General features: G+C 45.6%; 1 protein-coding gene across 15 annotated transcripts in view; it reads right to left on the bottom strand.

Annotated features, from left to right (window-relative positions):
- Positions 1 to 472: 472 nt before the first annotated feature.
- Positions 473 to 27,611, bottom strand: part of TRAF3IP1 (TRAF3 interacting protein 1) — a 58,562-nt gene continuing 31,423 nt past the window's right edge. For 13 of the 15 annotated variants that reach the window (XM_072796898.1, XM_072796900.1, XM_072796899.1 and 10 more), the window contains 2 exons: positions 4,742 to 4,965; positions 473 to 3,324 (listed from right to left, as the gene is read on the bottom strand). In XM_072796898.1, coding sequence (XP_072652999.1) covers positions 3,159 to 3,324; positions 4,742 to 4,965 — 390 coding nt within the window. In that variant the 3' untranslated portion in view covers positions 473 to 3,158. Of the gene's footprint in view, positions 3,325 to 4,741; positions 4,966 to 24,536; positions 24,787 to 27,611 lie in introns of those variants that run through there. The other 2 variants (XR_012016847.1, XR_012016848.1) reach the window with 1 other exon arrangement.

Below are 27,611 nucleotides of genomic sequence, written 5' to 3'. Positions count from 1 at the left end.
GCGAGGGAGCACGAGCAGGGGTGAGGGGCAGAGGGAGGCGCAGGCTGCCTTCTGAGCAGGGAGCCCAAGGGGCTCGAGCCTAGGACCCCGGGGTCAGGACCTGAGCTGAAGCAGGCAGAAGAGCAGCGGGTGTTGGGACCGCACCTGCTTACAAAGCCCCGACCCCTCCCTGCCTAACGGGGCACAGCCTCCTTGCAATTAATGGACTTCACCGTTCGAACCCCACGTTCTTACCAGAGAGACCCACGTGCTTGGGTGACGGAGCTGATCATCAACCTGGAACTCAGCTCTGCATATGGACTTAAAAAATGTTACAGTTTAAAAACCTTTTAAACTTCCTTTCTCTAGCCAAGTTAAGAATCCTCCCAACCTCCCTTTATGAAAACACTCAAGACAAGCAAAGCAGGGATTTGTTTGGGGGCCTCACGTCTGCCCCACTGTAAGGCTGGTATAAACTACTTATCAGAACACCTTTTGGGAAAATATAAATCATTTTATTAATAAAGTGCACACAGGACAGTTCCACCCAGAGCCCAGGAGCAGGGCGCGGCCTCCCCCGGGTCCTGACAGGGCAGGCCCTCCCTCAGCTGCCCATCTCACTCCCACCCTCTGCTACGGCCAACGGCGCTGAAGCCCGCCCAGGAGGCTATGGTCGGCTCCTCGGGAGGCACGATGACCGGGGCAAGCCGCTCTCCACAGCGCGGGCTGGGTGTGGGGGAAGATTCCGGAGCTGGGCACGAAGTCCAGGTGTGCGTGGACTGTCCTCCCTCGCGGTGGGCACGCCTGAGCACCTGGTCTCGTTGCGCGTGGCCTCCTCGGAAGCCGGTTCTCGTGGCAGCTCCAGCAAACTGGCCATCCTGAGCCCGGGGCCCCTGACGTGGCCCTGCTCGTTCACACCTGGCCTCGGCCCTGGTGCCCTTGCGTTCGCTTGAGCGCCCGGACACGGTGCACCAACAGAGGACAGACCCGGTCAGCTCGGCGCAGCTCAGCAGAGAAGTGCAAGCACGCTCCGGGGGCACCTGTCAGGATGCAGGATGGGGCTCCGGACCACCCAACATCCTAAGCTGCACTCGGGGTCACTAACTGACATCATCTCTCTTCACAGATTTGTCATCAGTATTTGTTTAAGTTGCTTATTGAAAAGAAAAATAAGCATGAATATCAGGCCAGAAAGCTCACATTTTAGTCCTGAATGTTTTTCCCAAAGGTTGACACATTTTCTTTGAATGTAAATGAACATCAGTTCAACTTTTAAATTAAAATTCCTGCAGTGTGACTTCAGCCCTCCTGGAAATGTCCAAGCCAAAGTAGAGGAAAGGGCTTACTAATCCCCTTTGTGTATTTTCTCAAAGCAACAAGTAACATCAGCATTTAACGCGTCTCTGATACGATACCGTAATAATCACACAGGGAGAGGGTCTGTAACTTCGTGAATGACCTTAAATTTCTGACAAATGCTTACCTGTCTTATAAAACTTCAACTTATACATTAGAGTGAGAAGTGTCACGATATGAATGAAAAGATCAATTTCCCTGAACTTTCTTCACAAGAAAAACAAAAATATATGCGTTCGAAGATAAAAAAATCCAAATGCTTATGTTTTTCCAGCTGTGAACTGAATCGCACAATCCATACACTTATAGAAAAAATATGTGATTGTTTTTAATGATTTATGTATAAAATAAAAATAAATTTTATGATACAATTTGATAAACTTTCATACAAAATTCTACTCACATAAAATGTATGCAGTTTTTTTTTTGCAACACAACAATTCTATTCGTATGTACAAATTCATAAAAGGCAGACACATCTTGAAGCAAAACGGTCAATTGAGGGTTGTGGCTAAGTTGTTCAACTCAGAAGAAAAGAGACAGGTATATGGGGGACTCATGAACTGACACCCCTCCCACCTCCAATAATGCATTCAGTGCGATCTGATCAAACAATTTTATGGTGCACGGTAGAAATGACAAAGTGGCCAACGTGTCAGAACGGCAGAGCTTAAGCTGATCTTGAACTTACTCAGCTTGGGAAATCATATAACCACCTTAGAAAAGGATTTATTCTGGAAATCACAGTAAGGAAACCTAACCTGTGCCATCTGTGCTAATCCTTAAAGAAGCAGAACTTTCTCAGGCAATTCTAACATTTAAATGGCACCGTGTGGTTTGCACAATAAATATCTAGAAATAACAGTATCGGGACCCAGACCTTACGACCTGTATGTCTCCAAACACTGGAATCCTTTATATACAAACTTAAGACTTTCCTAAGTATTTACAACACCATATGTGAGTGAAAAACTAAATATAAACCATGTTCTAAAAAAAACCCTTGCTTTAAAAAACAATTTCCAAAAAAATGGTAACATCAAAAAAAATGTTGCAAATCAGTGCGTCCCCTGAAGCCTCCCTTCAGCTGTCTGCCCCGAGCTACTCGCCTCTTAGGATCACACGTCTAGGGGAGGACCAGGCAGGATGCCAAGGCCGCGGGCGCAGGCGAGTGCGAGCCCCCCGGAGTCACTGCTCCCTACCTGGGGAACACCCTGGGGGCAAATGTCCACGAAGGACATACTAAAATCTCCTTAAATGAATGAACTTTAAGGCAGGACACAGAAGCCAGAGGCCGTAGGGGCTGAGGAGAAACTGCCAAAGAAACTCACGTGTACTTTATAGAGATACAGCCTGAAGTGAACCCTCTCCAAGGGGAAGCAAACTCAAAATGGAGCGGACTCATTTTCAGGCCCCATTCGACTTGCAGTGCCCATCAGGAGCAGTCATCCTTCACCTGCTCCACGCAGGGTCCGGTCACCAGACCTAAGACCTGAAAGGAAGGCCGCCGGTCCCCTGGCACGCCACCACCACTCACCTGCTGGAGGATCCTGGCGCAGGACTGAGCAGGACAGGCCGCTGCACACACGCAGAGCACGCGTCTGCACGGCGATACCCCACTGGAGGAAGGTGCGGACGCACGGCCCCTCTACACATGGGCGTGCCTGTGGTCTCAAGTGCGGAGCTTTGAGACCGCACATTGGATGGACGACGCTGAAAACTTCATTTTCTTAGGAAACTGCACTTAAAAGAGTACTGGCATTCTATCTTCCTTTTTATTGTCAGACTGAGGAAGATTTCCAGCTTTTGAAACGTCTGAGCTTTCACCTTCTCGAACTCAGATTGATGCTGTACACCATCCTCTGAATCTTCTCCTCGTTCTTCAGGACGTTGGCCTTCACGGCGCAGATCTTGTCCTGCTGGTCCTTAATCAGCTGCTCCAGCTCAGCCAGCTCGGCCTTCAAGGGCTCCACCGCGCAGTCCGTGATGCTGATGGGAAACACAGGGGCTCGTGAGTATCGGGTCTCGGCTTAGCTTTGCTTCCTCGTTAAAACAACGAAGGAAGACAAAAGTAAGGTATTCACAGCATCCAAAGACAAAGGGTCAAAATACAAACATACTCTGATAATGATGGAAAGGGATGAGGACCTCACACCTGTGAAAAACATATTTCACCACCCCACAGCCCAGAGTCCAACATGCAATTACACAGAGGAGCTGAATATTCAAGTCCTCACCTCACATTTTGCAGAGAACCCTGGGACGGCAGGGAGGGGAACAGTGCAGCCACCAAGGGCCGCCGCCTCTGCGCAGCCCTACAGGTGCCCCACCTTCCTCTGGGAGAAGCTCATCCAGCTTCCAGGGCTTCCCCATGGATGCCCCCTGACTCATGTGTTCAAGGCATGAGGCCTTTCAGTGCTGTGTTACCTGCCAGGAAAAATCTAGAACATTCTTCGGAAAGAATAGGGGGGCCTGGGTGGCTCAGTTGGTGAAGCGTCTGCCTTCGGCTCAGGTCATGATCTCACGGTCCTGGGATCAAGCCCCACATGGGGCTCCCTGCTCAGCCAGGGAGTCTGTTTCTCCCTCTCCCTCTGCCCCTCCCGTCCAATTGTGAGCTCTAATAAATTTTTTTTAAAGACTCTATACAAAAAAAACAAAACAAAAAAACAAAAAGAGTGACTGTTCCCAATCATCCTGCCACAAAGCAAACTCAGGTTCTGTGAGGAACAAGCACCTAGTGTGGCTTTTCAGTATCTTCAATCCTCTGTAGGAAGTGCCAACAAATCACCATGCTGGACTCAGCACCAAAAAGTTCTCGGTGATTTTCTAATTCCTTTCATGCTGAACATTTAAACTTTTAAGGGACTTTTTTTAAGAATAAGCAGACTACTAATAAAGAATGCAGGTTTGCTATCACACAGCATTTACCATGTGGTTTACAGACCTAGCACTTGTCCACTCAGATCGTTTCCTGACAAACCCTTAGCAACTGATACAGTTTCACGCATTCCCGATTCCCTGATTATAAATACAGAACATCAAACATTTCCCTAAAATAGGGAAAGTTTTTAGTGGTTATTGTATTTCCTTTACAGTAGCAATTTCAAAATAGGCTCACCAGCATTAATTTCTTTTAGAGCAAAAAATTAAAATACTTTCAAAGTATAAACAGTTACCAAACTTTGGGAATTCTGAGAAAACACATAAAAAAATAATACCCATGCTGCAAAGGCCCCTGTATTTTTTATTGCCTGTATCTAGTTGCGCATGAACGTTAACTCCAAGTCTTTCTTAACTGCTACAAAGATGTGCACTCTGAGATATGAACGCAGAAGGGAAACACTTCCTGTGGGAAGGGTGGTGGTCTCCTGGGAGGCATCCCTCTGCCGCCCCCACCCCCACTGACCTCTGCTCCTTCTGCAGGGCCTCGGCGTGCTGCTTATTCTCGTTGTGCCACAGCTGCAGCTCGTTCTGCATGGCGTCCACGTCCTCCTGGATGTAGTCCATGATCTTCCCCAGGGGGAGCGCACTCTTGCACAGGGTCTGGATGGACACACGCAGCTTCTCTATCTCCTTGGAAACTATGTCCTTCTCCTTCTTCCATGCTGACTCAAAGACAAGCAATTTCTCCTACAGTCATTGGGGAAAACAGAAAGAGAAGTAAACATCCTCACTCCTAGGGCAGAACGAGGACATGCTGAGGGAAGAAAGACATGGAGGGGGAGGGTGGACAGTACTGGCTCAGGACCCACTTTCCACTCGTGCAAAGCGCCGTGCGAGCAGTACACTGTGCACAAGGAGGGTCCACACCCTCCCTTCTCAAAGGTGCAGGGGTCTTTACCTGGCAGGCTGTCAGAGAAGCAAATCTCTATACCGTAAGATTTATCTCTCGACTGACCAGAAACTTACTGTAGCTATGGTTACCAAAGCTCAAGGACACTGATGACTGACAGAAAGGGGACCTGACCCTGCATCTCGCTCCTTGAATGGACCTACTTTCCATGTCAAATGACTCTGCAACTCACCTCACTGGCGAAAGGAGGTGAGTTTTTTCCTCCTACAGAGAGGAGGAGAATTGCTGCTGTGGAAGTGAAGGGATGGGAGGTTTGCAGAGGAAGGCATGGTGGGCAGCACCAAGCTGGGCAGAGAGCCCACTGGATAAGGGCTAGACGGAGCTGGCTGGACAGACATCAAAGTGGCCTGGTGCCTTCAGTGAGAATCACTAGTATAGGGGTGGTGGAGGGGGTGCCCACAGAGCAGCAAGCAAAGAAGGGAAGGAGACAGGCAACTGGAGAACTTCATTCAATGTTAGTCAGGAATTCTCTTCATATGAGCTTTTTTTTTTTTTTTTTTTTTTTTAATCACAGACCGCTCTGAATTTCAAAAATTGATGTAAGTTGATAAGCAATGAGTAGTTGGGCTCTTGGAAAACCTTTCCTAGGACATGGACATCGTTTAGGAAGCCCTCCCTGGATGCTCCCAATCCTGGTAAAAGTTTTACTGCTTTACCCACTTACAGTATGAGTCAAATGCTGTTAGTTAAATTATAATTACCTTGTTTTATTAACTTATTTAACCATTTGTGTTACTTCTAATGCCAGCTTTAGATTGTAGGCTCCAGGAGAGCAGGAACCCTGTCTGGATCCACTGTGGGCCCATATAGGTTCTCCTTAGATATTTGCCAAAGGCAGTGACTAAGTAATCTACCTGTCAAGATTCTAGCTCCACTACCTACTGGACTTTGGCAAGCATACGGAAAGCCTTAGCATAATGCCTGGCACACAGAAAATTTAACAGAAAATGTTAAATAAACAGGAGGAGAAATGAAAGGTAAAACTCATAAACTAATAAGGCAAGGTTGCAGGATACAAGATAAACATACAAAAATCAATTCTATCTCTACATACTGTCAACACATGGACACTGAATTTAAAAATACAGTGTTATTTATAATTATATATGTAATCAAAAGAGAAAAATACCTAGGTATGAATCTAACAAAATATCTATAGAACTTGTGTACTGGAAAGTACATAATGTGGATGAAAGAAATCAAAGCAGACCTAAACAAATGGAGACATACAAATGTTCCTCAACTGCAAAATTCAAATATTGTAAAGATGTCAATTCTCCCCAAATTGATACACAGGTTTAACAAAATTCCTATCAAAGTCCCAGCCAGGGACATCTGGGTGGCTCAGTGGTTGAGCATCTGCCTTCAGCCCAGGGCATGATCTGGGGGTCCTGGGATCAAGTCCCACATCAGGATCCCCACAGGGAGCCTGCCTCTCCCTCTGCCTGTGTTTCTGTTTCTCTGTGTCTCTCACGAATCAATAAATAAAATCTTTTTTAAAAAAAATACCAACCAAATTTTTAGGAAATATAGATAAGATTATCCTAAAATTTATAAGGGAAGGCAAGGGAACTAGAATGATTAAAACAGTGTTTTTAAAAAAGAATAAAGAGGGAGCAAACAGTCTATCCAATTTCAGGACTTACTATGTAGCTACAGTAATCAAGGCTGTATGGTATTGGCAGGATAGACACATAGATCAATGGAACAGAATGAAGAATCCAGATATAGACCCTCACAAATAGGCCTGATTTTTTTTTTTAAAGATTTTTATTTATTTGAAAGAGAGACAGAGCACAAGCAGGAGGTAGGGTAGAGGGAGAGGCAGAAGCAGACTCCTCGCTGAGCAGGGAGCCCGATATGGGGCTCAATCGCAGGACCTCAAGATCACAACCTGAGCCAAAGTCACCTGCTTAACCACCTGAGCCACCCAAGCACCACTGCCCAACTGATTGACAAAGCAATTCAATGAAGGAAACAGAGCCTTTCAACGTGTGGCATTGGAACAACTGGATATTTACAGGGAAAAAAAGGAACCTTGACCTGAGTCTCCTACCTTATATAAAAATCAACTCAAAATGGATCATGGACTCAAACACAAAATGTAAAATTATAAAACTTTTAAGAAAAGACTTGGGAGAAAATCTTTGGAATTTAAGGCCAAGCAGAGTTCTCACACTGGACACCAAAAGCATGATTCATTAAAGGAAAAACTGATAAAGTAGACTCTATCACAACTTAAATCTTTTGCTGTGCCGAAGACCCTGTTGAGAGGTTGAAAGACAAATTAGAGAGTAAGAGTACATATTTTGAAACCATGTATCTGACAAATCACTAGTATCTAAAATATCTACACCCTCAAAACTCAACAGCAAAAAAGCAAACAATCCAAGAGACAGAAACAGAGGTTGCACCAAAAAAGGATACAGAGATGACCAATAAACACATGAAAAGATGTTATCTTATTAGGGCAACTGAAATTAAAGCCACAGTTAGATATCATTACCAGGATGGCTTTTAAAAAATAGTGACACCACCACATGCTGGTGAGGATGCAGAGAAACTTGACTACTTGTACCTGGCTGGTAGGAGTGTAAAATGGTACAGCTCCTGTGGAAAATAGTATGGCAGTTTCTTTAAAAGCTAGCATGCAACCAGCATCTGACCTAGCAACCATACTCCTGGGCACTTATCCCAGAGGAATGAAAAGTCACGTTCACATGAAGCCTGTACATGATGTTTATAGAGGCTGTAATCAGAGCAGCCCCAAACTGGAAACAACCCAGATGCTCTTCAGCAGGTGAACAGTTAAATGAACTGTGCTGCACTCACACCACAGAACACTACTTGGCAATAAAAAGGAATGAACCGCTGATTCATCCACCACCTGGATGGATCTCCAGACAGTTACGCTGAATGAAAGCAGCCAAGCTCCAAAACTACATGCTCTATGATGCCAATTAAAGAACGTTCTTGCTGGGGATACCTGGGTGGCTCAGCGGTTTAGCGCTTGCCTTAGGGTCATGGCGTGATCCTGGAGTCATGGGATCAAGTCCCTCATCAGGCTCCCTGCATGGAGCCTGCTTCTCCCTCTGCTTGTGTCTCTGCCTCTCTGGGTCTCTCATGAATAAATAAATAAAATCTTAAAAAAAAAAATGTTCCTGAAATGACAATATTATAAAAATGGAGAATAGTTAGTGGTTGCTATGGGCTGAGGAAGGGTGAGGTGGGAGAGAGGGAAAAGTGTGGCTGTAAAGGCAGTAAGAAGGACCTTTGTGGTGTCGGAACTGCTGTGTATTCGACTGTATCAAGGTGGATATCCTGGGTGTGATCTGTACTATGGCTTTACAAGATGCCATCAGTGGGAGAAACTGCCTACGTGGGAAATCCTCATTATTTCTTGCATCGGCACGTGAGTCAAAGTTGTCTCAAAATAAGCTTAAGCTGAAGAAAAGTTAGTGGCCACACAAAGGCCTTTAAAATAAAACGGCAAATGACTAAAATGAATTCCAGACAACAAAAAACGACTTATGGAGGAAAAAGTGTTGTCTTTACTGTACACAGATTAGTAAATCTCTCATTAACTTAGCTGAACGATTTAAAATTCTACTAAAACATTCAGAGGCGCCTGGGGGGCTCAGGCAATGAGCATCTGACTGTTGATTTCAGCCCAGGTCATGATCTCAGGGTCATGAGATCGAGCCCTGCATCAGGCTCTGCATTTAATACAGAGTCTGCTTGCGATTCTCTCTCTCCCTGCCACACCCCCAGCTTGTGCACGCACGTGCTCGCTCCTCTCAAACAAATGAATAAACCTTTAACAAATTAAACAAACTTCCAGTAAAACATATTCATAATGCTTATTAAGTAATTCCCATGTATTTGGCATTATGTTGAGTCTGATACAAAACTGTTCAAGGTATAGAACTCAGGATGGGGGGGTTAATATTTGTAAATGTCCAATAAAACTGGTGAGTTACAAGGTAGACCAAGACACAGAGGGGTTAAATGGCCAAGTTCCCTCCTATTCTAGGTCACCCTGTCAAACTCCCCCATAGTTCAGTATCACAGCACCAAGCTGAATTAGGAACACTAATCTTGAATTTATAACTTTAGTTTTAAGGGATTAAGAATCCAAAACAAAATGCATTTGGGCTGTGATTATGACAGTCAAGAGAGACTTTTATTATTGCTGCAAACACAGTGCCGCAAAACACCAAAATTCTGGCTTTTTTTCCTTTTAGAAAGCTTTCATTTAAATGAACATGGCAGAGTAGGGTAAAGTCAGTGATTATTTGCTTCAAAAGCACACCTACACATCTCTGATGATAGGCTGATTTATATATAGCCCATGCAGCTACATCAGCAAATTTCCAGACAAACATAACCACTATAAACCCTTACTTTATAGACTTTTAATATGTATAATAAAATATGAGAATCTACTACCATATTCACCACATAGGAATGAGTCATATGAAATACGCTTAATTTCTGGAAACAGAAGAGCAAAAAATAATGAAACTGTATCATTACGCAAAATACTACTTCAAACAACCTAGAATGTAGGAAGACTTTGGGGAAACGCCGTGAGAGGTCTGGAGCATGTGCTTGGCAGGTACAAAGCTGGTGCCCATCTGGCTTCACCACCTCCTAACTTTACGGCCCTGGAGCTTGACTTGACCTCTCTGTACCCCGGTTTCATCACAATAAAATGGAAATCATAATATTTATCCTGCAGGTGAGATTAAATGGGATAATATAAAATAAGCAGCTCAGTGCCTCGCACATAGTAAACCTTCAATAAACGTTAACCGTTATCATAAATTTATCCGACACGAAGAACAAAACTGCAAGCCTCACTGGCCTTGATGCAGCTCTTTTACCTCAAGCTAACTTGTCAGCTACAAAAGATTCTGGGTCAGGCGTGTTCTGAGTGCTCCGGTGTGTTCCAAAAGAACACATTTATATGGTGTCAGCACCAACTCACAAGTTGCTATGTCCAGCTTCGGATGGACAGATTCTTTCATCAAAAATACACCTTCCTTACTGACACCTTCCCTTTCCCATCTCCACCCGATAAACGTAAATAACCACTACCATGAAATTAGATCTCAGAACTCTTTCCTGGAAGACCCGTGGTTCTGCTCTGGGCCGGGCGGGACCAGCGGCAGCGGTGCTCTGCGGCACCCCTGCCCCGGCACCCCTTCCCCCGGGGGAGGCCCACCGGGGTGGCAGCAGAGAGTGTCCCCCGGGGACCCGCCCCCACCCTCCTGCGGCCTCCTGGGCCTCCTGCTTCTCGTGCAGGCTGCAGACTATTTACTCAGCTGCCTTCTGGCAGGAAGGCCTCTGACAAAGCGTTTCAGCGTTTGGCTGGCCGCTTCACACGTGTGCTTTAGAAAAAGTGATTTTCCAAGATTTTTCAGGTGAACAGTTACTTACTTCTGGGACTTTGCGTTGACCACACACACACTTGTCCCCAGAAATGTGAGCATTTGTGTCTATGGTGATTTTCAAGTTTACAGTGATTTATTCTGAGTCATTTAAATAAATGCTATGAACTAAAAAGTTTGTTTCTTTACCTTTCAATCGCAGTGCTTCATGAGAAACCAGTACTATTTTATAAATAATGCCCTACGAGCCTGAGCCCCAGACACTGCCACAAGCCTCTCAGAAGCAGACTTCGGGGCACAAGGGCAGGGTGTGGCACCTGCGCGCTGCCCTCCGCCCAGTCGCCGGATCCGAGGGTCGCCACACGCCTGAGCAGCACTCTACCCTACGTTAAGCAAACCCAATACACAAAGGCCTGATGGATGCGGGGTGCGCAGAGGGAATAGTAAATCAGCGAGTGCGAATATTTGCTTTCAATAACACACTCTCCCATGACCTCAGGAAGTGATTTATGTACAAGCTGCCAAAAGTTCATTTTCTTCACAGACCGAGGATCGCCGCATCCAAGTTGCGAGGGAAACGCGGAGACGGACAGTCAGTGTGGGGAGTGTCCCGTTCGCCCAGCTTCTCTGGAAACCAGGCACGCACCTCTCGCGCGGGTCACGCCAGACGAAGCAGGCTGGCACCGCGTGTTTTAACCGTCTTGTGCATCCGGAGCAGCACGTCCACCGTCACCGGGTAACAAAATGATAAAGCGAGTCCGCAGCCCCCGGCTGGGTCACCGCCGCCGCCGCCACGCCGCCCTCCGTGCGCACCTGCCCCCCGCGGCGCCGTGGGCCTCTCCTGCTCAACCGAGCTCGGGGCGCGTGTGCGTGTGCAGCCCCGCGGTGCGGGTGCGACTCCGCCACGGGAGCCCCCCGCGGCTCGCTTCCCCACGCGGCTGCTGGGCACTCGGCTGTTCGGGCCTGCGGCTATCACAACCACTGTCGGGGAAAAGCGATTTTCCTGAGTAGCTAAACCGTAAGTCATGACAGCCAGAGACGGCGACGGCAGCCCTTACGCAGGTCCGCTGTGAGCCAGGCGCAGTGACGAGGGGCGCCGCGGGCCACAGGGTAAGTCTGCGACTTTGTGACGCGGTGTCAGACGGTTTTCCAAAAACGGTTGTGCCAAGTGACGTCAAATTTTTTTCACGAACCAAGATGTTCTTTCTATGCATAAAATACAAGAACGCAGCAACCAGGGCAGCGCGGCGCTCCGACGGCGGCAGGTGCAGGCGCTGAACCCGGCCCGGCGGCAGCAAGAGCGGGCTCTGCCGCCACGGGAACCGGTCGTGAGCGCGGCGCTTGCGGCGGCAACTACAGAGGGGCCCGGGTGCTCCAGGCCGAGCAGGACGCCTACGAAGGGGCGCGTCCCAGGGCGCCACGGCTGGGGGCACGTCCTACCTCTGCCACTCGGGCTCCACCGCAGACCGAATAACCCCACGTCTCCGCTTCCCCACCTAGGACGCGGGGATGGGACCGACCGGATCAACTGCTGGGGACCACAGCGACGCGCCACTCCGCAGGCCTGAGGAGACCTCGGCACTGCCTGGTAAGCTTCGCAGGACGGCAGATGCGCGGCGCTCGCTCCAGCACGTGGCGCAGAGCCAGAGGCCGCCGCCTTAGCCGCGCTCCGGACGGGAGGGCCCGTGGCAGCGACGGGCGACAGGTACCAGAGAGCAGGCCCGAGACCCACTGGGGTCGCTGGAGCTGCGGCCAAGGGTCAGGGCAGCGCAGGACAGAGGTCTCTTCACGTGGCCTTTCTGACGGCCCTGAAGACTGGAAATAGCTTAAGAACCCACCTTTTCTCACACACGAAACGGACCAGACGGGCACTCACAAAGCCCGCGGGCAGCGGGGAAAGGCAGAACTCAAATTCTCAGCCACAACGATCCCCTCTCGACCCCCTCTCTACTTAAAGTCACGGGAGTTAAGAATATGATAATGCTGGCCTCAGACTGGTCTTTCAAACATTTCTTTATGAAAGGCTATTCTCACATATTTATTCTCTCAGAGGAACTCTAGAGTATTCTTTGCCAAGCTCCAAAACATCCACTGAATATTTATTGGCATTCCATTAAATTTATAAACTAAGTTGAGGGAAATAACATCTCTATCATACGGAGTTTCCCATCCGGTAACACTCTTTCGACTTTTTCCAGGCCTTTTTTATATTTCTTGGTAAAATTCTGTGGCTTCTCAAAATAGTTGCTATAAATTTCTTGTTAAATGCATGCCTCGGTAAGTTAGGTTTTTGTTTCCAGTTCTGAAGGGGAGCTTTATGCACGTTATTTTCAACGGGCTATTGCTGACATGTAGGAAAAATACTGACTTTTGTATATTTGTTTTGACATTGGCCATCATATACCTTTTTTCCAAACAGTTAACCTTTTGAGGATCAATTTACTTGGTGGACTGCTGTGATCTTCAAATAACGATGATCCTGTCTCATCCCATGAAGAACTCGGTACCTCACGTGTCTCTGCGCTAACTAGGACCCCCCGTGTAGCCGGACAGGACTGTTTCACAGCCTCGTTCCCGAGTCTGGGGGGGAATGTAAGCAGCCCCTCACTGCTGCCTAGGATGCCCACTGCCTGGTGCAGACATGAGCTCCCTCCACTCCTCGTTCACTACACGTTTCTAGTTGTAAGGGATCCTGAATTCTATATGCGCCATTTATTATTAAGAGAAAACACACCTACCTGCAACCTTATTTGGTTCAAGAATAGTTTCTTGGTTAAACCTAAGAGAAGTAAACCATGTTTAAAGGGTGCTGCAACCACTGAGGTCAATTTGTTTTAGGTTGGGAGGGCTGCCTCTTGCCTAAATGAGAGGAACAGGAAGCGCTGACTATTCACGGAAACAATCATATTTACATAACAGAGGTAGATCTTTGCTCCTAGGATAGGTTCTAGTTCAGTATTAGTCATATAATAAATTACATGCTTTAGAAAAAAAAATAGTAGTAGTAGTTACTAGTTCCTAACCATGAACTTTTAGTTCTTATTGTTCTTTAAATCTCTAACATCCATTCTAGGTACAGATTTTTAAGGTTCTATTAATTCTTTTAAAATATACCAAGTAGATTCTGGCCAGAATGAAAAGATTGGAACCCAACTAGGAAACAACCATAAAACAGAACAAACCCTCAGAAGCAGCTGTTTCCAGGCCACATCTGAGAGCCTGAGAAAGGACAAGGGGGCAGCCCACCCCGAACCTTGCTCGCTGTGTGAGGACAACCTCCTGGCGCTGGCTTAGAGCATGAGGGTGCCACTGAGCCATGGAGGTGAAGGCCCCTCCATGGGGCAGCTGACACTCTGGAACCGGCAGACGGGGAGGGCCAGACTCCAGCTGGGCCCAGAGAACCATCTGAGACAATTACCCATGGATCGGAGAGCCTGTGTGCAATCCCAAGTGCCCCAAGAAGTTCCAGTACACCATCGGAGCAAAAACAAGTTTGGACACACTGAAGAGGGGAAGAGAAGGAACAATCTAACTTTACCCACCCTTTACCATCACTTTTCCAATGGGGCACAGCATAGGACCAAGAGAGACCTCAGCTCGTAATTTCTCCTGTGGGGTTAAGTGATAGCATGTGAGGGAGCACCTGGCCTCCCTAGCTGTGCAGGATGTATATCCTATGACTAGGGGCCCAGGAGCAGCTGGGAGAGAGGTGGACAGGACTCTCAGAGGACATCAAAGGGACAAGGTCCAACTGCACCACAGACCCCATTGAGAAGTCCACCCACGAGCTGCTGGGGACACCTTGCCCATGGATCCCCACCCCTGCTGGCCCACAACATCCCGAGCACTCAGCGTGCCTCACCCACGTGCACCCCCACCATGTGGCTGGCTCCCTGTGTGCCCTCCTGATGGACAGACAATTCAACAAGTCAAAGAAATAATACATGGAAAAAATGAATAGTTTAACAAAGAGATAGAAATCCTAAAAAAAGAACCAAACAGAAGAAAGAATGTGTGAATTACAGGACAGATCTGAAGTTATCCAGCTCGAGGAAAACAAAAAGAATAAAGGGGGTAAAGAGAGCCCAGGTGATCGATGGGATCCCATCAAATGAAGCAATCTGCAAATTACTGGAGCCAGAAGGAAGAGGGGGTAGTGGGGGCAGAAAACTTATTTAAAGAAATAACGGCTGAAAATACCCCAAGTCTGGGGAGAGTCTGGGTCTCCAAGTTCATGAAGCTCACGAAGTTCACCAAACAAACTCAACTTCGGGAGATCCTCCCCAGACATACTATAACAGAACTGGCAAAGAGAATCTTCAGGGAAGCAAGAGAAAAGCTTGCACGTCCCAAGGAAGCCCTAAGACCGCAGCAGACTTCTGGCCTGGAGGGAGGAGATGATGCACTTGAAGGCTGAGGGAGGCCAAGTGCCCACAAGAACAGGACCCTGCAAAGCTGTCCTTCAGAGGAGAAGATGACATACAGCCGCTCCCAGACAAGCAGCTCTGAGGAGTCGGTCAGCAGTGGACCTGCCTCCCAGGAAATCCCAAGAGGAGGCTCGGGGCTACCCTGAGAGCCATGCATTCTCTTAGACAAAATAGACTTCTAGCCAAAAATTGTGATAAGAGCCTCTCTGTGCACAGGAACCAACAGAGGCCAGCAGCCAGCTGGGCCAGAGGTTCTATGGCGATGTCTGATTCCTGCGTGGGGAACTTTTTAAAATACCAATGCCAGGTCCCGGCCCAGAGACTGATCTAACAGGTCTGAGAAGGAGCCCTGGCACTGATATTTAATAAAAACTCTCTGAATGGTTCTAATGCATCAGCAGCTCTAAGCAGATACACTTTAAGTACCTTTCAAAGGACATAAGACTCTAAAGTTTACTTGCTTTACATTTTATAATCATTTTCTATGCTACAAGCAGTGGCAGCAAAAAATGTAAGTTAAAAACATACCCTAAGGGCACCTGGGTGGCTCAGTGAAGCATCTGCCTTTGGCTCAGGTCATGATCTCAGGGTCCTGGGATCGAGCCCCATGTCCAGCTCCCCCCTCAGCAGGGGGTTTGCTTCTCCTTCTGCACACTCACCCCCCACCTGGCACTCATGCTCTCTCTCAAATAAATAAATAAAATCTTTTAAAAAAATACACTACAGAAGTATTTTGTTTTCACTATGATAGTTTTCACTATCATCTCTGGAAATGACCATTATGATTATTAAATTGTTTTGCTTTTTATTTCCATCCCTTTATTAACTAATTGGATTTGCTACTTTAAATGTCTTATTAAAATAGTCATCATTTTTTATTGGGCCTATTGCTACAATCTTCTAATTCTGGTTCCAGTTTTATTTTTACATATTTAGCCTCCTAAATTCTGACCATATTTCATAGCTCTAAAAATACCAGACAAACTAATCACACCCAAATTAACCATTAATCCTACAAGGCAGTTTCTGGGCAATATGAAACCCACCTTATGGTTGGCATGTGAACCAAAGAAGAAACATTCAAACCTATTAACTAGAAGCGCTTCAAAAGAAAATACATTTCACAGAACCAATGATGAATATAAGGACTGAGTCCAACGGCTGGAAGAGCAGAGGAAAATTCAAACCAGGACAGTCAGGTCCTAAATACCCTTGCAAGCAGTAAGGCCAAGATGGCAATACTGTGTTATGGATGGTAACCTGACCTGCTGATGTAGATTGGGGATTGGCTTGTGCTCAGTATGCTCTACTCCTCCAGCTGTTGAAAAGGTCAACCCAAAACCACACAATTTCAGTGAGTGATTGAGACCAGGAAGGAAAAAAGGTGGCATCTGAGACCAGTGGGCAATGGGGTGGAGAGGACTAATGAAGCCGGCTGATCAGGGGAGGCCCCTTTGAAGAGCTGGTATGTGAGCAGGGACTTGCATGGTGACAGGAAGAGTCTCTGACTAACCAAATGGCAGTTTTCTCCAAGAGGTCCTATTACGGTGCACCAGGCCCGGGATACCAGCAGCCCGCCTCCAGATAACTCTGGACTGCCAGCACAAACCAGGGCAGGAAGAGGCCTGGCCTGCAGGAAAACAGGCCCATAATTATGTACAAACACCTGCTCCTCCCTACCCTCCCTACCTCCCACAGACAACCAAAGAGGGGAAGAAACCAGCTGCACAACCACAGGATCCCACTGAGCCCCTGCCATGGGGCTTCTGGGGTGCAGATGGGATAGGGATGGCACAAGGAATGACAGGAGAGCATGCTAAAGGACCCTCCCAGGGCTCCGTGCCTCAGACCCACATGCCCTGCAGCCAGGAGCGAAGGAATCTGAGACGAGTCAGCAACAGTTGACCACAGAGCCACGCGGGTTCCGAGCAACCGGGATCTCAGGCCTCATCGAATAGGAAGTGAGTTCCTGCTTCTGATCAGTGGCCCTGGGGAGACAAGCCCCCAGGGAAGACCGACCTCTTCCACGAGGGAGGGAAGGTACCCAGCCCCAAGGCTCCACAGCTTCTGTGAACCAGATCACTCCTCTAACTCAAACTGTTCTAGGGCACAGGAAACAGTTTTATAAAAAATTAACTATATGAAACTAACATAATTTTGATTCCAACACCTAACAACAGGAGCACACGTGTGCATGAAAACTCCAGGCCAATATCACATGAATATGGACTTCTATTTTAAAAGATTAGTAAAATGGGGTTCCTGGCTGGCTCGGTCAGAAGAGCATGTAACTTTTTTTTTTAAGATTTTATTTATTTATTCATAAGAGACACAGAGAAAGAGGCAGAGACACGGGCAGAGGGAGAAGCAGTCTCCATGGAGGGAGCCCAATGTGGGACTCGATCCCGGAGCCCCGGGACCATGCCCTGAGCTAAAGGCACATGGTCGACTGCTGAGCCACCCAGGTGTCCCGTAGAGCACATTAACTCTTGATCCCAGGGATGTGAGTTCGAGCCCGACACTGGGTGTAGATATTACTAAAAAATAAGCAAAGCGTACAAATAAATAAATAATTGGTAAATTAAGTACAGTTTTGCTTTAGGATAAATAATAGACCATGACCAAACAAAGGTTATTTTAGGAACATAAAGATTGCTCAACATTAGGAATTCTATTAATATACAATAGCTGCCAAGAAGACATTTGATAATGTTGCACATCCATTTCTGATCAGACTCCTGGAATAGAGCCAGTGCACGGCAGATGATGAATAAATCCTGACTTATAAAAACAATAACTTGTAATCAGAAAACAAGTTTATATTAAGGTTAAAAAAAAAGGCTAAATAAACACTGGCAATGTGAGAGTCCAACTTAAGAAATTAAAAGAACAACAGAATAAACACAAAGAGAATAAAGGAAGGAAATGAAGAAAACTGGGAATCAGTGAAAAGAACAAAGATACAAAAGAGAAGACCAATGAAGCCAAAAACTGGTGGTTTAAAAAGACTAACAGACAAGTTTCTGGAAACACTGCTTCAAAAAAGGAAGAAAAAATACAAATTAGTCGTATTGTTAATAAAAACACAAAACGAAACTAAACTAAATTACAAATAAAGCACATGTTTAAAGAATTCTATGCAGAACTTTTGCCAGGGCACTTGAAAATTTAAAAGATACTGACACCAAAACTGACTGAAGAAGAAAGAGAAAGCCTGCTCATATAATATAAAAATAACAGCTGTGCCCTAAGAGCTTCCCATCAAGGAAACATCATCTCAAATGGTTCTACACACAACTCCCACCAAACCATCAAGAAACATACCATTCCACCATCTACCATCTCTTCTAGAAAAGAGAAAAAGAACTCTCCTCAGTTCACTTTTAACCTTGGGACTAACACAAGTATCATATGAGGAAAAGAAAATCACAGGTCCATTTCATCCACCAACATAAAAAGAACGCTAATAATTGGCAAAAAGAATCTACCAGTGGATGGGGGCAGCCTGGGTGGCTCAGCGGTTTAGCGCCACCTTCAACCCAGGGCCTGATCCTGGACACCCAGGATTGAGTCCCACATTGGGCTCCCTGCATGGGGCCTGCTTCTCCCTCTGCCTGTGTCTCTGCCTCTCTCTCTCTTTCTGTGTGTGTCTCTCATGAATAAATAAATAAAAGCTTAAAAAAAAAAAAAAAACCTGAAGAATCTACCAGTGGATGAAAAAGATAACACAGAATAACAGCGTTGGTTTCATCTCAGGAATGTAAGGATCACTTAAAAAATAAATGTCATTTAGCGAATTAAAGAACTATAATGGAGTCATCTCAATGCAGGAAAAGCATTTAATAAAATTCAACACCCATTCATGATAAAGCCCCATGGTGGGGAAAAATATCAAGCTTTCTTAATGTTTTATTAAATGCTATAGTAAGTATCATTAGAAAAGGACAAATTCTGGAAGAACGGTCACTAAAAATCAGAAAGGAAGAAGGTGGCCCACTATCACGGTCACTGCCCTCTCCCGTCCAGGAGGCCCAGGCTAATCTGTCCAGTTAGACACCAGCAGGGACAGCATGAGGCCTGGAGAGGAGGAACAAGGCCACGGGGCCTCAGGGCAGCTCATGGGGAAGGGCAGAGACTTGGGCCAGACGCCTGCCTTCGCATCCCAGCTCTGGCACTCAGGGGTCCCGCAGCCCCAGACAAGTCCCCTAACCTCCAGATGTCCCTGTCCCAAAACAGAGGCGAGAACAGATACTGTGAGAACAGTATCTGTATCTCGCTATTTCTCTGTATTAGTATCCGGCTGCTACTATACTACAGAAAACACAAAAGAATCAACACATATTTTTAAAACAACAATTTATCGGGTGGGAGGACAGGGTAACTGGGTGACAGGCACTAAGGAGGGCATGTGATATGATGAGTGCTAGGTGTTATACTATAGGCTAGGAAATTGAATTTAAATTAAAAATATATATAATTATCTCTCAAAACAAGAAAAAAATAAAAATAAACACAACAACAGTTTATCAGGGAAGCGGTTATAAGTCAGCAGCATTCCTACCCACCAACAATTAGAAAAGAACTTTAAGACAGAGTATTTCCAATAGCAGAATAACCTCCAGAGTGTCCACATACAAATCTAACAAACAAGGGGCACAATGGCTCCAGAAAGAAACCACAAATGTTTACTGAGAAGCATTAAAGACCGAATACAGAGCGAGATCACTGCTCACCGACACTCCTACTTAGTCCCCGAGAGGGCTTTCGTGGTGCTCACTAAGCTGCTTACAGGACTTCCACGGAAGTGGGAAGGGCCAATAGCCAAATCGCCAGATACGAGGCCTCTTCATAAAGCTACTCAAAGCAGCGTGGAATCGGGCAGGGTCAGTGAGACAGGCCACAGCCTACGGGCTGGCCCGCTGCCTAGTTTCTTATACAGCCCATGAGCTAAGGATGGCTTTTACAAAATAAATAGTTGAAAACAAGATTTAAAGGGTAATATTTGGTGACACATGAAAGTGCTATGAAGTCTGCATTTAAAAAAAAAAAAAAGAAATCTGCATTTTAGTATCCATTAAAAAAAAATTTATGGGAACCCAGCCACAGTCATTCATCTGGGTGTCATCTATGGCTGCTTTTGCGAAGCTGAATACCAGCGACCGAGTATGCGTGGCTCTCACAACTGAAAATATGTGCTTTCTGACCCTTTCTAGAAAAATCTGCTAACCTCTGGCATACAGAGTCCAGAAAGCGGGCACACGAAACTTTCACATGCAGCAGAGCAATGTGGGAAGGAGGAAAAACTAGTTATTCATTTTGAAGAGAAACTGCATCTCTATCTCACAGGACACGGGAAAATCAACTCCAGGTGGATTAAGGACGGAAATGTCAAAACAAAGCTTTAAACGTTTAAAAAGAATAAATACCTTTCTCGGCTTAGAATAGAGAAGGATTTCTTAACTAAGACACAAAAAAACACTAATCCTAGGAGTTAAGACTGAGAAATTTTGATTACATTAAAACTAAGCACTTAGTCACCAAAAGATACCTTAAAGAAAGCAAAGGGGGAAGTTTTGGACAATGATTTTAATGTGTTACCTCCCTTGGCCCTCTGCCCCACCATCAAGTCTTACTGTTTTTTTTTTTTTCCCCATAAAACTGACTTTTCAGAAACTGGTTTAAGACTTTTGCACTGAGTTCCATAGTGACAGTTTCAAGTTACACTCAATTTCTATTTACTTAACCGGTTTTATTTCCTACTAGTTTCGACTCACTTCATTAAAAACTAAGAGGGGAGGGACACCTGGGTGGCTCAGTTGATTAAGCATCTTCCTTCTGCTCAGGTCATGATCCCAGGGTCCTGGGATCGAGCCCCACGTCGGGCTCCCTGCTCAGTAGGGTGCCTGCTTCTCCCTCTCCCACTCTCCCTGCTTGTGCTCTCTCCATCAAATAAATAAATAAAAATCTTTAAAAAAAAAAAAAAAAGAGGCAAATTAATTCCAATATATATTTTTTAAGATCTTATTTACTTATTCATGAGAGACACAGAGAGAGAGGCAGAGACACAGGCAGAGGGAGAAGCAGGCTCCATGAAGGGAGCCTGATGTGGGACTCGATCCCAGGACCCCAGGATCACGCCCTGACCGAAGGCAGGTGCTAAACTGCTGAGCCACCCAGGCATCCCTATGTTCTTTTTCTTCTAAGTCTTTGAAATCCATGGCATGTTTTATACTCACCTCTCTGCTCAGTTTGGCCTGGCTGCTTTCCTTGTGCCCACACACCCAGGGTACAAGTAGGGTCCAGAGCTGTAGGTTTGAGGCTTCTTTTCATGTTTACTTTTCCTAGTTAACTAGGGAGACTGTCATAGGCCATTTTCCCCCCAAGAACCCAAGAGCAGTAATTTTTTTTGAGCCCTTGCATTATCCAGATCAATCTTGCCTTATTTCTACATATGTAATGCCAACCTAAGTAATAGAATCCCTGAGTCAACCTGCTTTTCCACAAATGCTATGATGCTGTGACTATCGTCCCCTCTTCTTTGGACATTTAGGGCCACAGAGCAAATCTAAAAGCAAATCTGACTTTGGTTCTTTTGAGAAGAACCTACTGTTTTTCACACCATGTTCTTTCCTGGGGCACGAAAGCCCCTTTGAGGGCAGGCCCACAGGGGGTGAGGTTCCTGCTGTGACAGGTGCCTTAAAAAAAAAAAAAAAATAGACTTTGTTTAACATCTCATGAAGCTAGGTCAGAAAGCTTATCATTCTTATCACACTTTACTTTGCAGTCTGTATTACTGTCCGGACTACAGTTTCCACGTTGGAGCAGAAAGCCACGTGGCTCCGCGTCGGGAGTCACGATGTGAGGGGCTAGAAGCACACCCACTGGTCAGCGTGGGGCTCAGCACAGCCACGGCACCTCCCCACTGGGCCCTGTTGTCCTCCAGAAGCATCGTGAGAACATCCACCCTCCAAGTGCAGGTGTGCTTATGTCACTCTGCCTCACATTGGACCATTTAGTCCTTTCCATCTCCCTCTGTCTCTTCTAACTTTTGTTCCATTTGCTGAAATTCATCTAGTCAACAAGTCAGCAATTTGTTCTCAAGTAGTCTGGGGGTGCAGGGACTTCCTTGTATTCCACTCCTAACTTTTCTGTAACCCGGACACAAGAAGTCCCTGGGACAGCACAGCCACCGCACAGCCGAGCTCATGGCCCCAGCCCCACTTGGCAGACGCTCACCAAAGGCTGGGTCACTACGGTTCCTGCTGCCACCCACACGATGGGCCATCGGGGAAGGGGTCCATCCCAGAACCAGATCCGCTCCCCCCGCTGGAGGCTGAACGCTGCACAGAGACCACAGCCAACAGGAGGCCAACAGCAGAGACCCCGCGAGGACGGGGCAACGTGCTGCATCTGAACCTTGAATCTCACGATCAGTCATCTCTGAAGTATCCAACAGTTCTCAAAAGTGCTCTTCACAACTCTGAATGTCTGACCTGCTTCTAAATCTGCTTTTCCTCAAGAGTTGCTTTTAAGGTTGTATAAAAACATTAACTGTATTTGGTTTGCTTGTTAGTATTACATTATTTTCTATCATTTTTCACTGCAAACGAACTCTTCACGGTACAATAAAGCTTTCATGAGCTACCTGGAATCTTAGTACCAAAAATATTAATATTTGGCAATTACTCTCGAGTTTCAAAATATAACAAATAAAACTTTTAGAATGAGTCTTGCTTGCAACATGAGAGTGTACACGGAAGAGCGTACTTCAGAGTATGTGTTCACATACGGTGTATTTACAATTTATAAATAACTTAATGTCTAAACTAAACACATTTCTATTTTATTTTAATATCTTTTTTTTTCTTGTAAAGGATATAAGAATAGTCTGTGAAGTTTAAAGCTTACGTATGGCAAGACCCCGAAGTAACGCTCAGACCTGGCCTCTCTGACACAGCTCTCCAAGGGGTTCCATCAGTTACTAAAGGGGTCCCGGCTGGTGGGGAGGGGTCTTCAGCCAGAAAGAAAGGTTTGGAGAATTCCGTCAGGAAACCTCGATAACGCACTACTATGAAAACTCGTACGTGCATCACTGCTACAGGTAGGAAACCAGAGTACTTTCATGCTGAGCATTTCAGTTTTTCGTCACTGTAGAAAGTCCCTTGAAACCCATCTCCTGCAGAAAAAGGACAAGGCTGTGTGACCGGCTGGCCCACGTCCGCTCCTCCTGAGTCTCTCCTCTGCCCTCAAGCCCTGAGTTCAACTGCACCCAAGCAAGCCTGACTCAGCAGCCCAGCCCGTCCCTCCAGCGCCAGCACGCTCTGCTGGAAGCCGCTCTTGACATCAGAAGCAAACAGACAAGAACGAGAAAGAGAGCAACCAGGAAAATCAAATAATATATCTCAGCACAAATGGGTAGGTTTCAGAAAGGACAAAAATAACTAAGAAATAAGAAAAAAAGTTATCAAGAAATCAACTTGTTTAAAGAGAAGCCAAAGAAACATGGAATTTTAGGGTTAAAATAATCCTGGAAGCAACTGCTCCACCTAAAGCAGAGAGAACCCCACGTGTACCTGTGTCCCAACACACACCTGCGGTCCCCAAGCTGCCCGTGTGCCCAGGAGCCAGATGGGAGGTGGAACGCAGGCCTGGAGCGCGAGGCGGGGGTGATATTAAAGGCACAGGAACGCGGCCCGAGGGAGGAAAGCTGCCATGGCCCCCACACGGCGGTCACTGGTCACTGGCAGAACCACCAGGGCAAGCAGGACACCCGGCCAGCAACACCGCTCTCAGGGGGGAAGGAAGCCAGACCTCACCTCCAGCTCACCCAGGCTCAGGGGTACACGTCTCCTCTCTAAGGTCCCTTCCCCCCGGACACACCTTCCTGACATCTCACCGGGTACTTCTGACCGTCTTCAGGCCTCTGCACACCAGTGAGAACAGTTCAGGGGGCCAGGGCATCATCAGTCGCGGGTGGCCACAGCTTCCAGAACTTGTGCTGAATCCCCATTGCTCCCTTACTGCTCCCTGCACAACCTGTGTTTGTGTCGCTGAGCTTCGCCCATCTGTTCCAAGCCCTGTGAGTCACTTGGTCCTGAATTCTAATCCTTATCAGCCACTTTTCATCCTGGGGCTGCTACTTCATCACTCCCTCCTCCCTCCTCTGTGCGCCACAGTGCCCCTGTGTCCACACCAGCACCTGCACCACTTAGCACCTGAATTTACAGCTAGACTCAGGCTGTCAAAAGTCAATCAAAGTAAAGATTTGTTTATGCAAAGCAAACAGGATATTGATCGGGCCAAACTGAGTAAACCTAGAAAAGCGATAAATATACAATACAAATGTTAAGCTGCTATTTTTTGGGGGCAAAATCTTTTGAGAGAGAGAGAGAGAGAGCATGCGAGGGGGAGGGTGGCAGAGGGAGAGAGAGAATCCCAAGCAGACTCCATGCTAGTAGGCATGGAGCTTGGCACTAAAAATAAAGTCTTTATTCATCATATTATCATTCACCGAGTAGACATACTAACCAGAAGGTGAGGACCATTCAGTTTGGAAATGTTTGTCAGACTAGAGCTGGTCACAGTTTTATAATCCAACTTTCTTAAGTCACGTAGACATTTTTCTTCAGGTACAGTATTTTGATATTTTATCCACATCAGGACCTTTGTTTATACAAAGAAGGCCTATTTACTCATAATTATCTTCACAAAGTTCATATACATGTGATGTCTTGATAGTTTCCATTTTCATGGTCTATAATATATCCATGCCATAGATCTGTAAATATTTTTAAGTGACATTGTTGATTATTTGCTGGCAGCAAGTTTATATCCAAAACCTAAAATCCCCCATGTGCATGTTGGAAGGCACTGCAATACTTGGGAACATAAAACAATCACCTTATTCCCTAGAATAAAGAACTCACTCTTGATGACTAAAGTCCATGTCGGCAGCTCCCCAGTTTGGCTGCTCAAGTCTCATCAGTGAAGAACATCTAGCATATGTCCCTTTTCTTTCTTTCACAGCAATTTAAATGCAAACAGTACTTCTAGCAAAAATAAAAAATTAAAATCCATCCAATAATACCAGGACCACAAACATCCAAACTAAAAATACTCTTCTTATCAGGTGCAGACTTGCAGTGAAGGAGGGATTCTGAGGCAGCTTTCTCGAAGAGGGTGCAAGGGTTTGTGATGAAACGGCACCACCTAGTGACCCAAGTAAGAAATAACCTAGCGATCTACTCAGATCACACAAGCAAGAGAATAAAATCGAAATCCCTGCCTTTCGTGTAAGAGTTGCTCTAACAATCGTTCACTATTTGTTACTGTAACTGAAATACACCATGTTCAGGGTAAGGTCATTTTACTCATCAAGAGTCATTTCAAGATACACATTCCCAAATACGTGCTCTTTCGGATGACGCTCCACAATCTCTACTGCCACCTGGTTGCCACAGGAGGCCCTTATCACAACCTTCACCGAGGGGGCAGTAAATACATGCATTCACGTCAAAGTAAACACAACGCCAAGTTCTCATCTGAAGACATGTACGGCCTCCAGAGGATGCAGTTTACATGACCAAGAAGGCAGAGAAAGTAAAATCACACAAACTTTAAATGAACTAAAAAGGAAACTCAGAGAAATACTTGACTTCAAAATAAAGAATTTCAATGAAAAGAGAAAGCATCTGCAATTTACACTCGATTAGAAAACACACGACACGAAGAAGGCTAACGGAAGAGCAGGTAAGCAGGGACAGCAGATAAGGAATGAGAAGCCGTGGCCAGCACTTTGCAGTGAGAGAGCTGTCTCTGAAGTTGCTATCATCTAAAGCATCTTCGTTTATAAAGTTCAAAAAGCAAGTACTTTTAAAGCAGAAGAAACACTAATAAAACTGCTTTTTTGGTTGTTTTTCAACAACGTCTTCATAAATCTGAAAGAAATAAAATGCTGGCGTGAGCTAGTATCTTACTATTAACAAAGTTTATATTTCCTCTGGAAAAGACAGCAAGTCGGCCAGGATAATGAAGAAAATGCTCAAAGCAGTCCTGATGCGCATATTTATTTTGTAATGTATTATTCAAGTCCATCAGTACAGTAAGAAATAGCTTTCCTTCAAGCGCCACTCCAAAGGCAGGCCGCAGGGATGGCTCCACTGCAAGCTCATTATCTCTTCAGCACAGAAAACAGTGCTCCCTCCAAACAATGAGAAGCACCCAGACTAGAGGCACAACATGATTTACATGAAAAGCAGAGCAAACATCTACCATCTGAATTTTTAAGTGAGACAGAGGGAAGACAAGCAATTACTATCATGACGAGCACGTACAAGTCAATAATGACAACAGGCAGACGTGGCCTATGCGTTTTGAGCCGTCTTATCGTCGCCTCTCTGCAAAATCAACCAGGGGCACTGGAGTCTGGCCCCAAACACACAGAGCAGACACACTTTACAAACACTTGGAAACACTTATAAAAACTGACCTCAGACTAGGCCACAAGGAAAGGCTTAATTCCAAGTAATAGATATCATACAGACCATATTCTTTGAACATGAAATTAGAACTTGTCCACAAAAAGACTTTCTAAAAATCCTTATGTTTCAAAACTAAAGAACAGGATCCTTAGGAATTTTGAATATTAATATTTAATAAATTCAAATAAAGCATGCTTAAAGAAAAATGTATGGCCTTAGGGCACCTGGGTGGCTCAGTCAATTGAGCATCTGACTTTTGATTTCAGCTCAGCTCATGACCTCAGGGTCATGGGATCAAGACCTGTGTCGGGCTCCACTCAGCATGGAGTCAGCTTGGATTCTCTCTCTCTCCCTCCCTTCCTCTGTCCCTCCCCCTTGCTCAAGTGCATTCTCTCTAAAATTAATTTTAAAATTTTAAAAGAAATGAATAGCCCTAAGAATATTCATTTCAAATGGCAAAGACTAAAAATAAATGAACTAAGTATTTTACACAAGAGACTAAAAACGTAAATAACCAAAGAAATTAAAAGGAAAAATAAGAAGAGGAGAAATCAATGAAATGAAAACAGAAGTGAGTATCTGCAAAACCAGAAGCTGTCTTTGCTAGAGGGTGCATATTTCAATAGTTTCTTTTTTTTTTTCAATAGTTTCTTTAAAGTCTCATCAAAGAAAAGAAAAGACAAAATTTTTGGAAGAAAAAGAAAACTATAGATATATTTTTTAAATCATAAAAGCATAGTTGAAACATCCTTATGCCATGACTTTGTAAAACATGAACAAAACAGTTCCCTGGAGAAAGGATGGGGAGGGCACGGCCCGGACATTGGTTTCTGCTCCCCCTCCCACAGCCAAGCTTCCTGCCCTGTGTGCAGCCCACATGTGGGAGATGTGCTGCTTCCAGAAACCCTCGGCCCCCAGCCAGGCAGCCAGCTTCCTCCGCTCACCCACGTGCCTTGCAAATATCATTTTCTGCACATGCCAGGCAGCGAGAAAATTTGGCAAACTCTAGTCTGTGTGGAACCCGATTGTTACCTAAGCAAACTGATGCCTGGAGTAAGGATTTCACTTCACTGTCCCTTATTGGCAAAGATCTGGCCAGTATCACCTAAGTGGAAGTAGTACG

Source organism: Canis lupus, chromosome 24 (assembly GCF_048164855.1).
Source record: "Canis lupus baileyi chromosome 24, mCanLup2.hap1, whole genome shotgun sequence".
NCBI lineage: Eukaryota > Metazoa > Chordata > Mammalia > Carnivora > Canidae > Canis > Canis lupus.
Note: the sequence above shows the minus strand (reverse complement) of the source record. Positions and strands in the feature narration are given on the sequence as shown.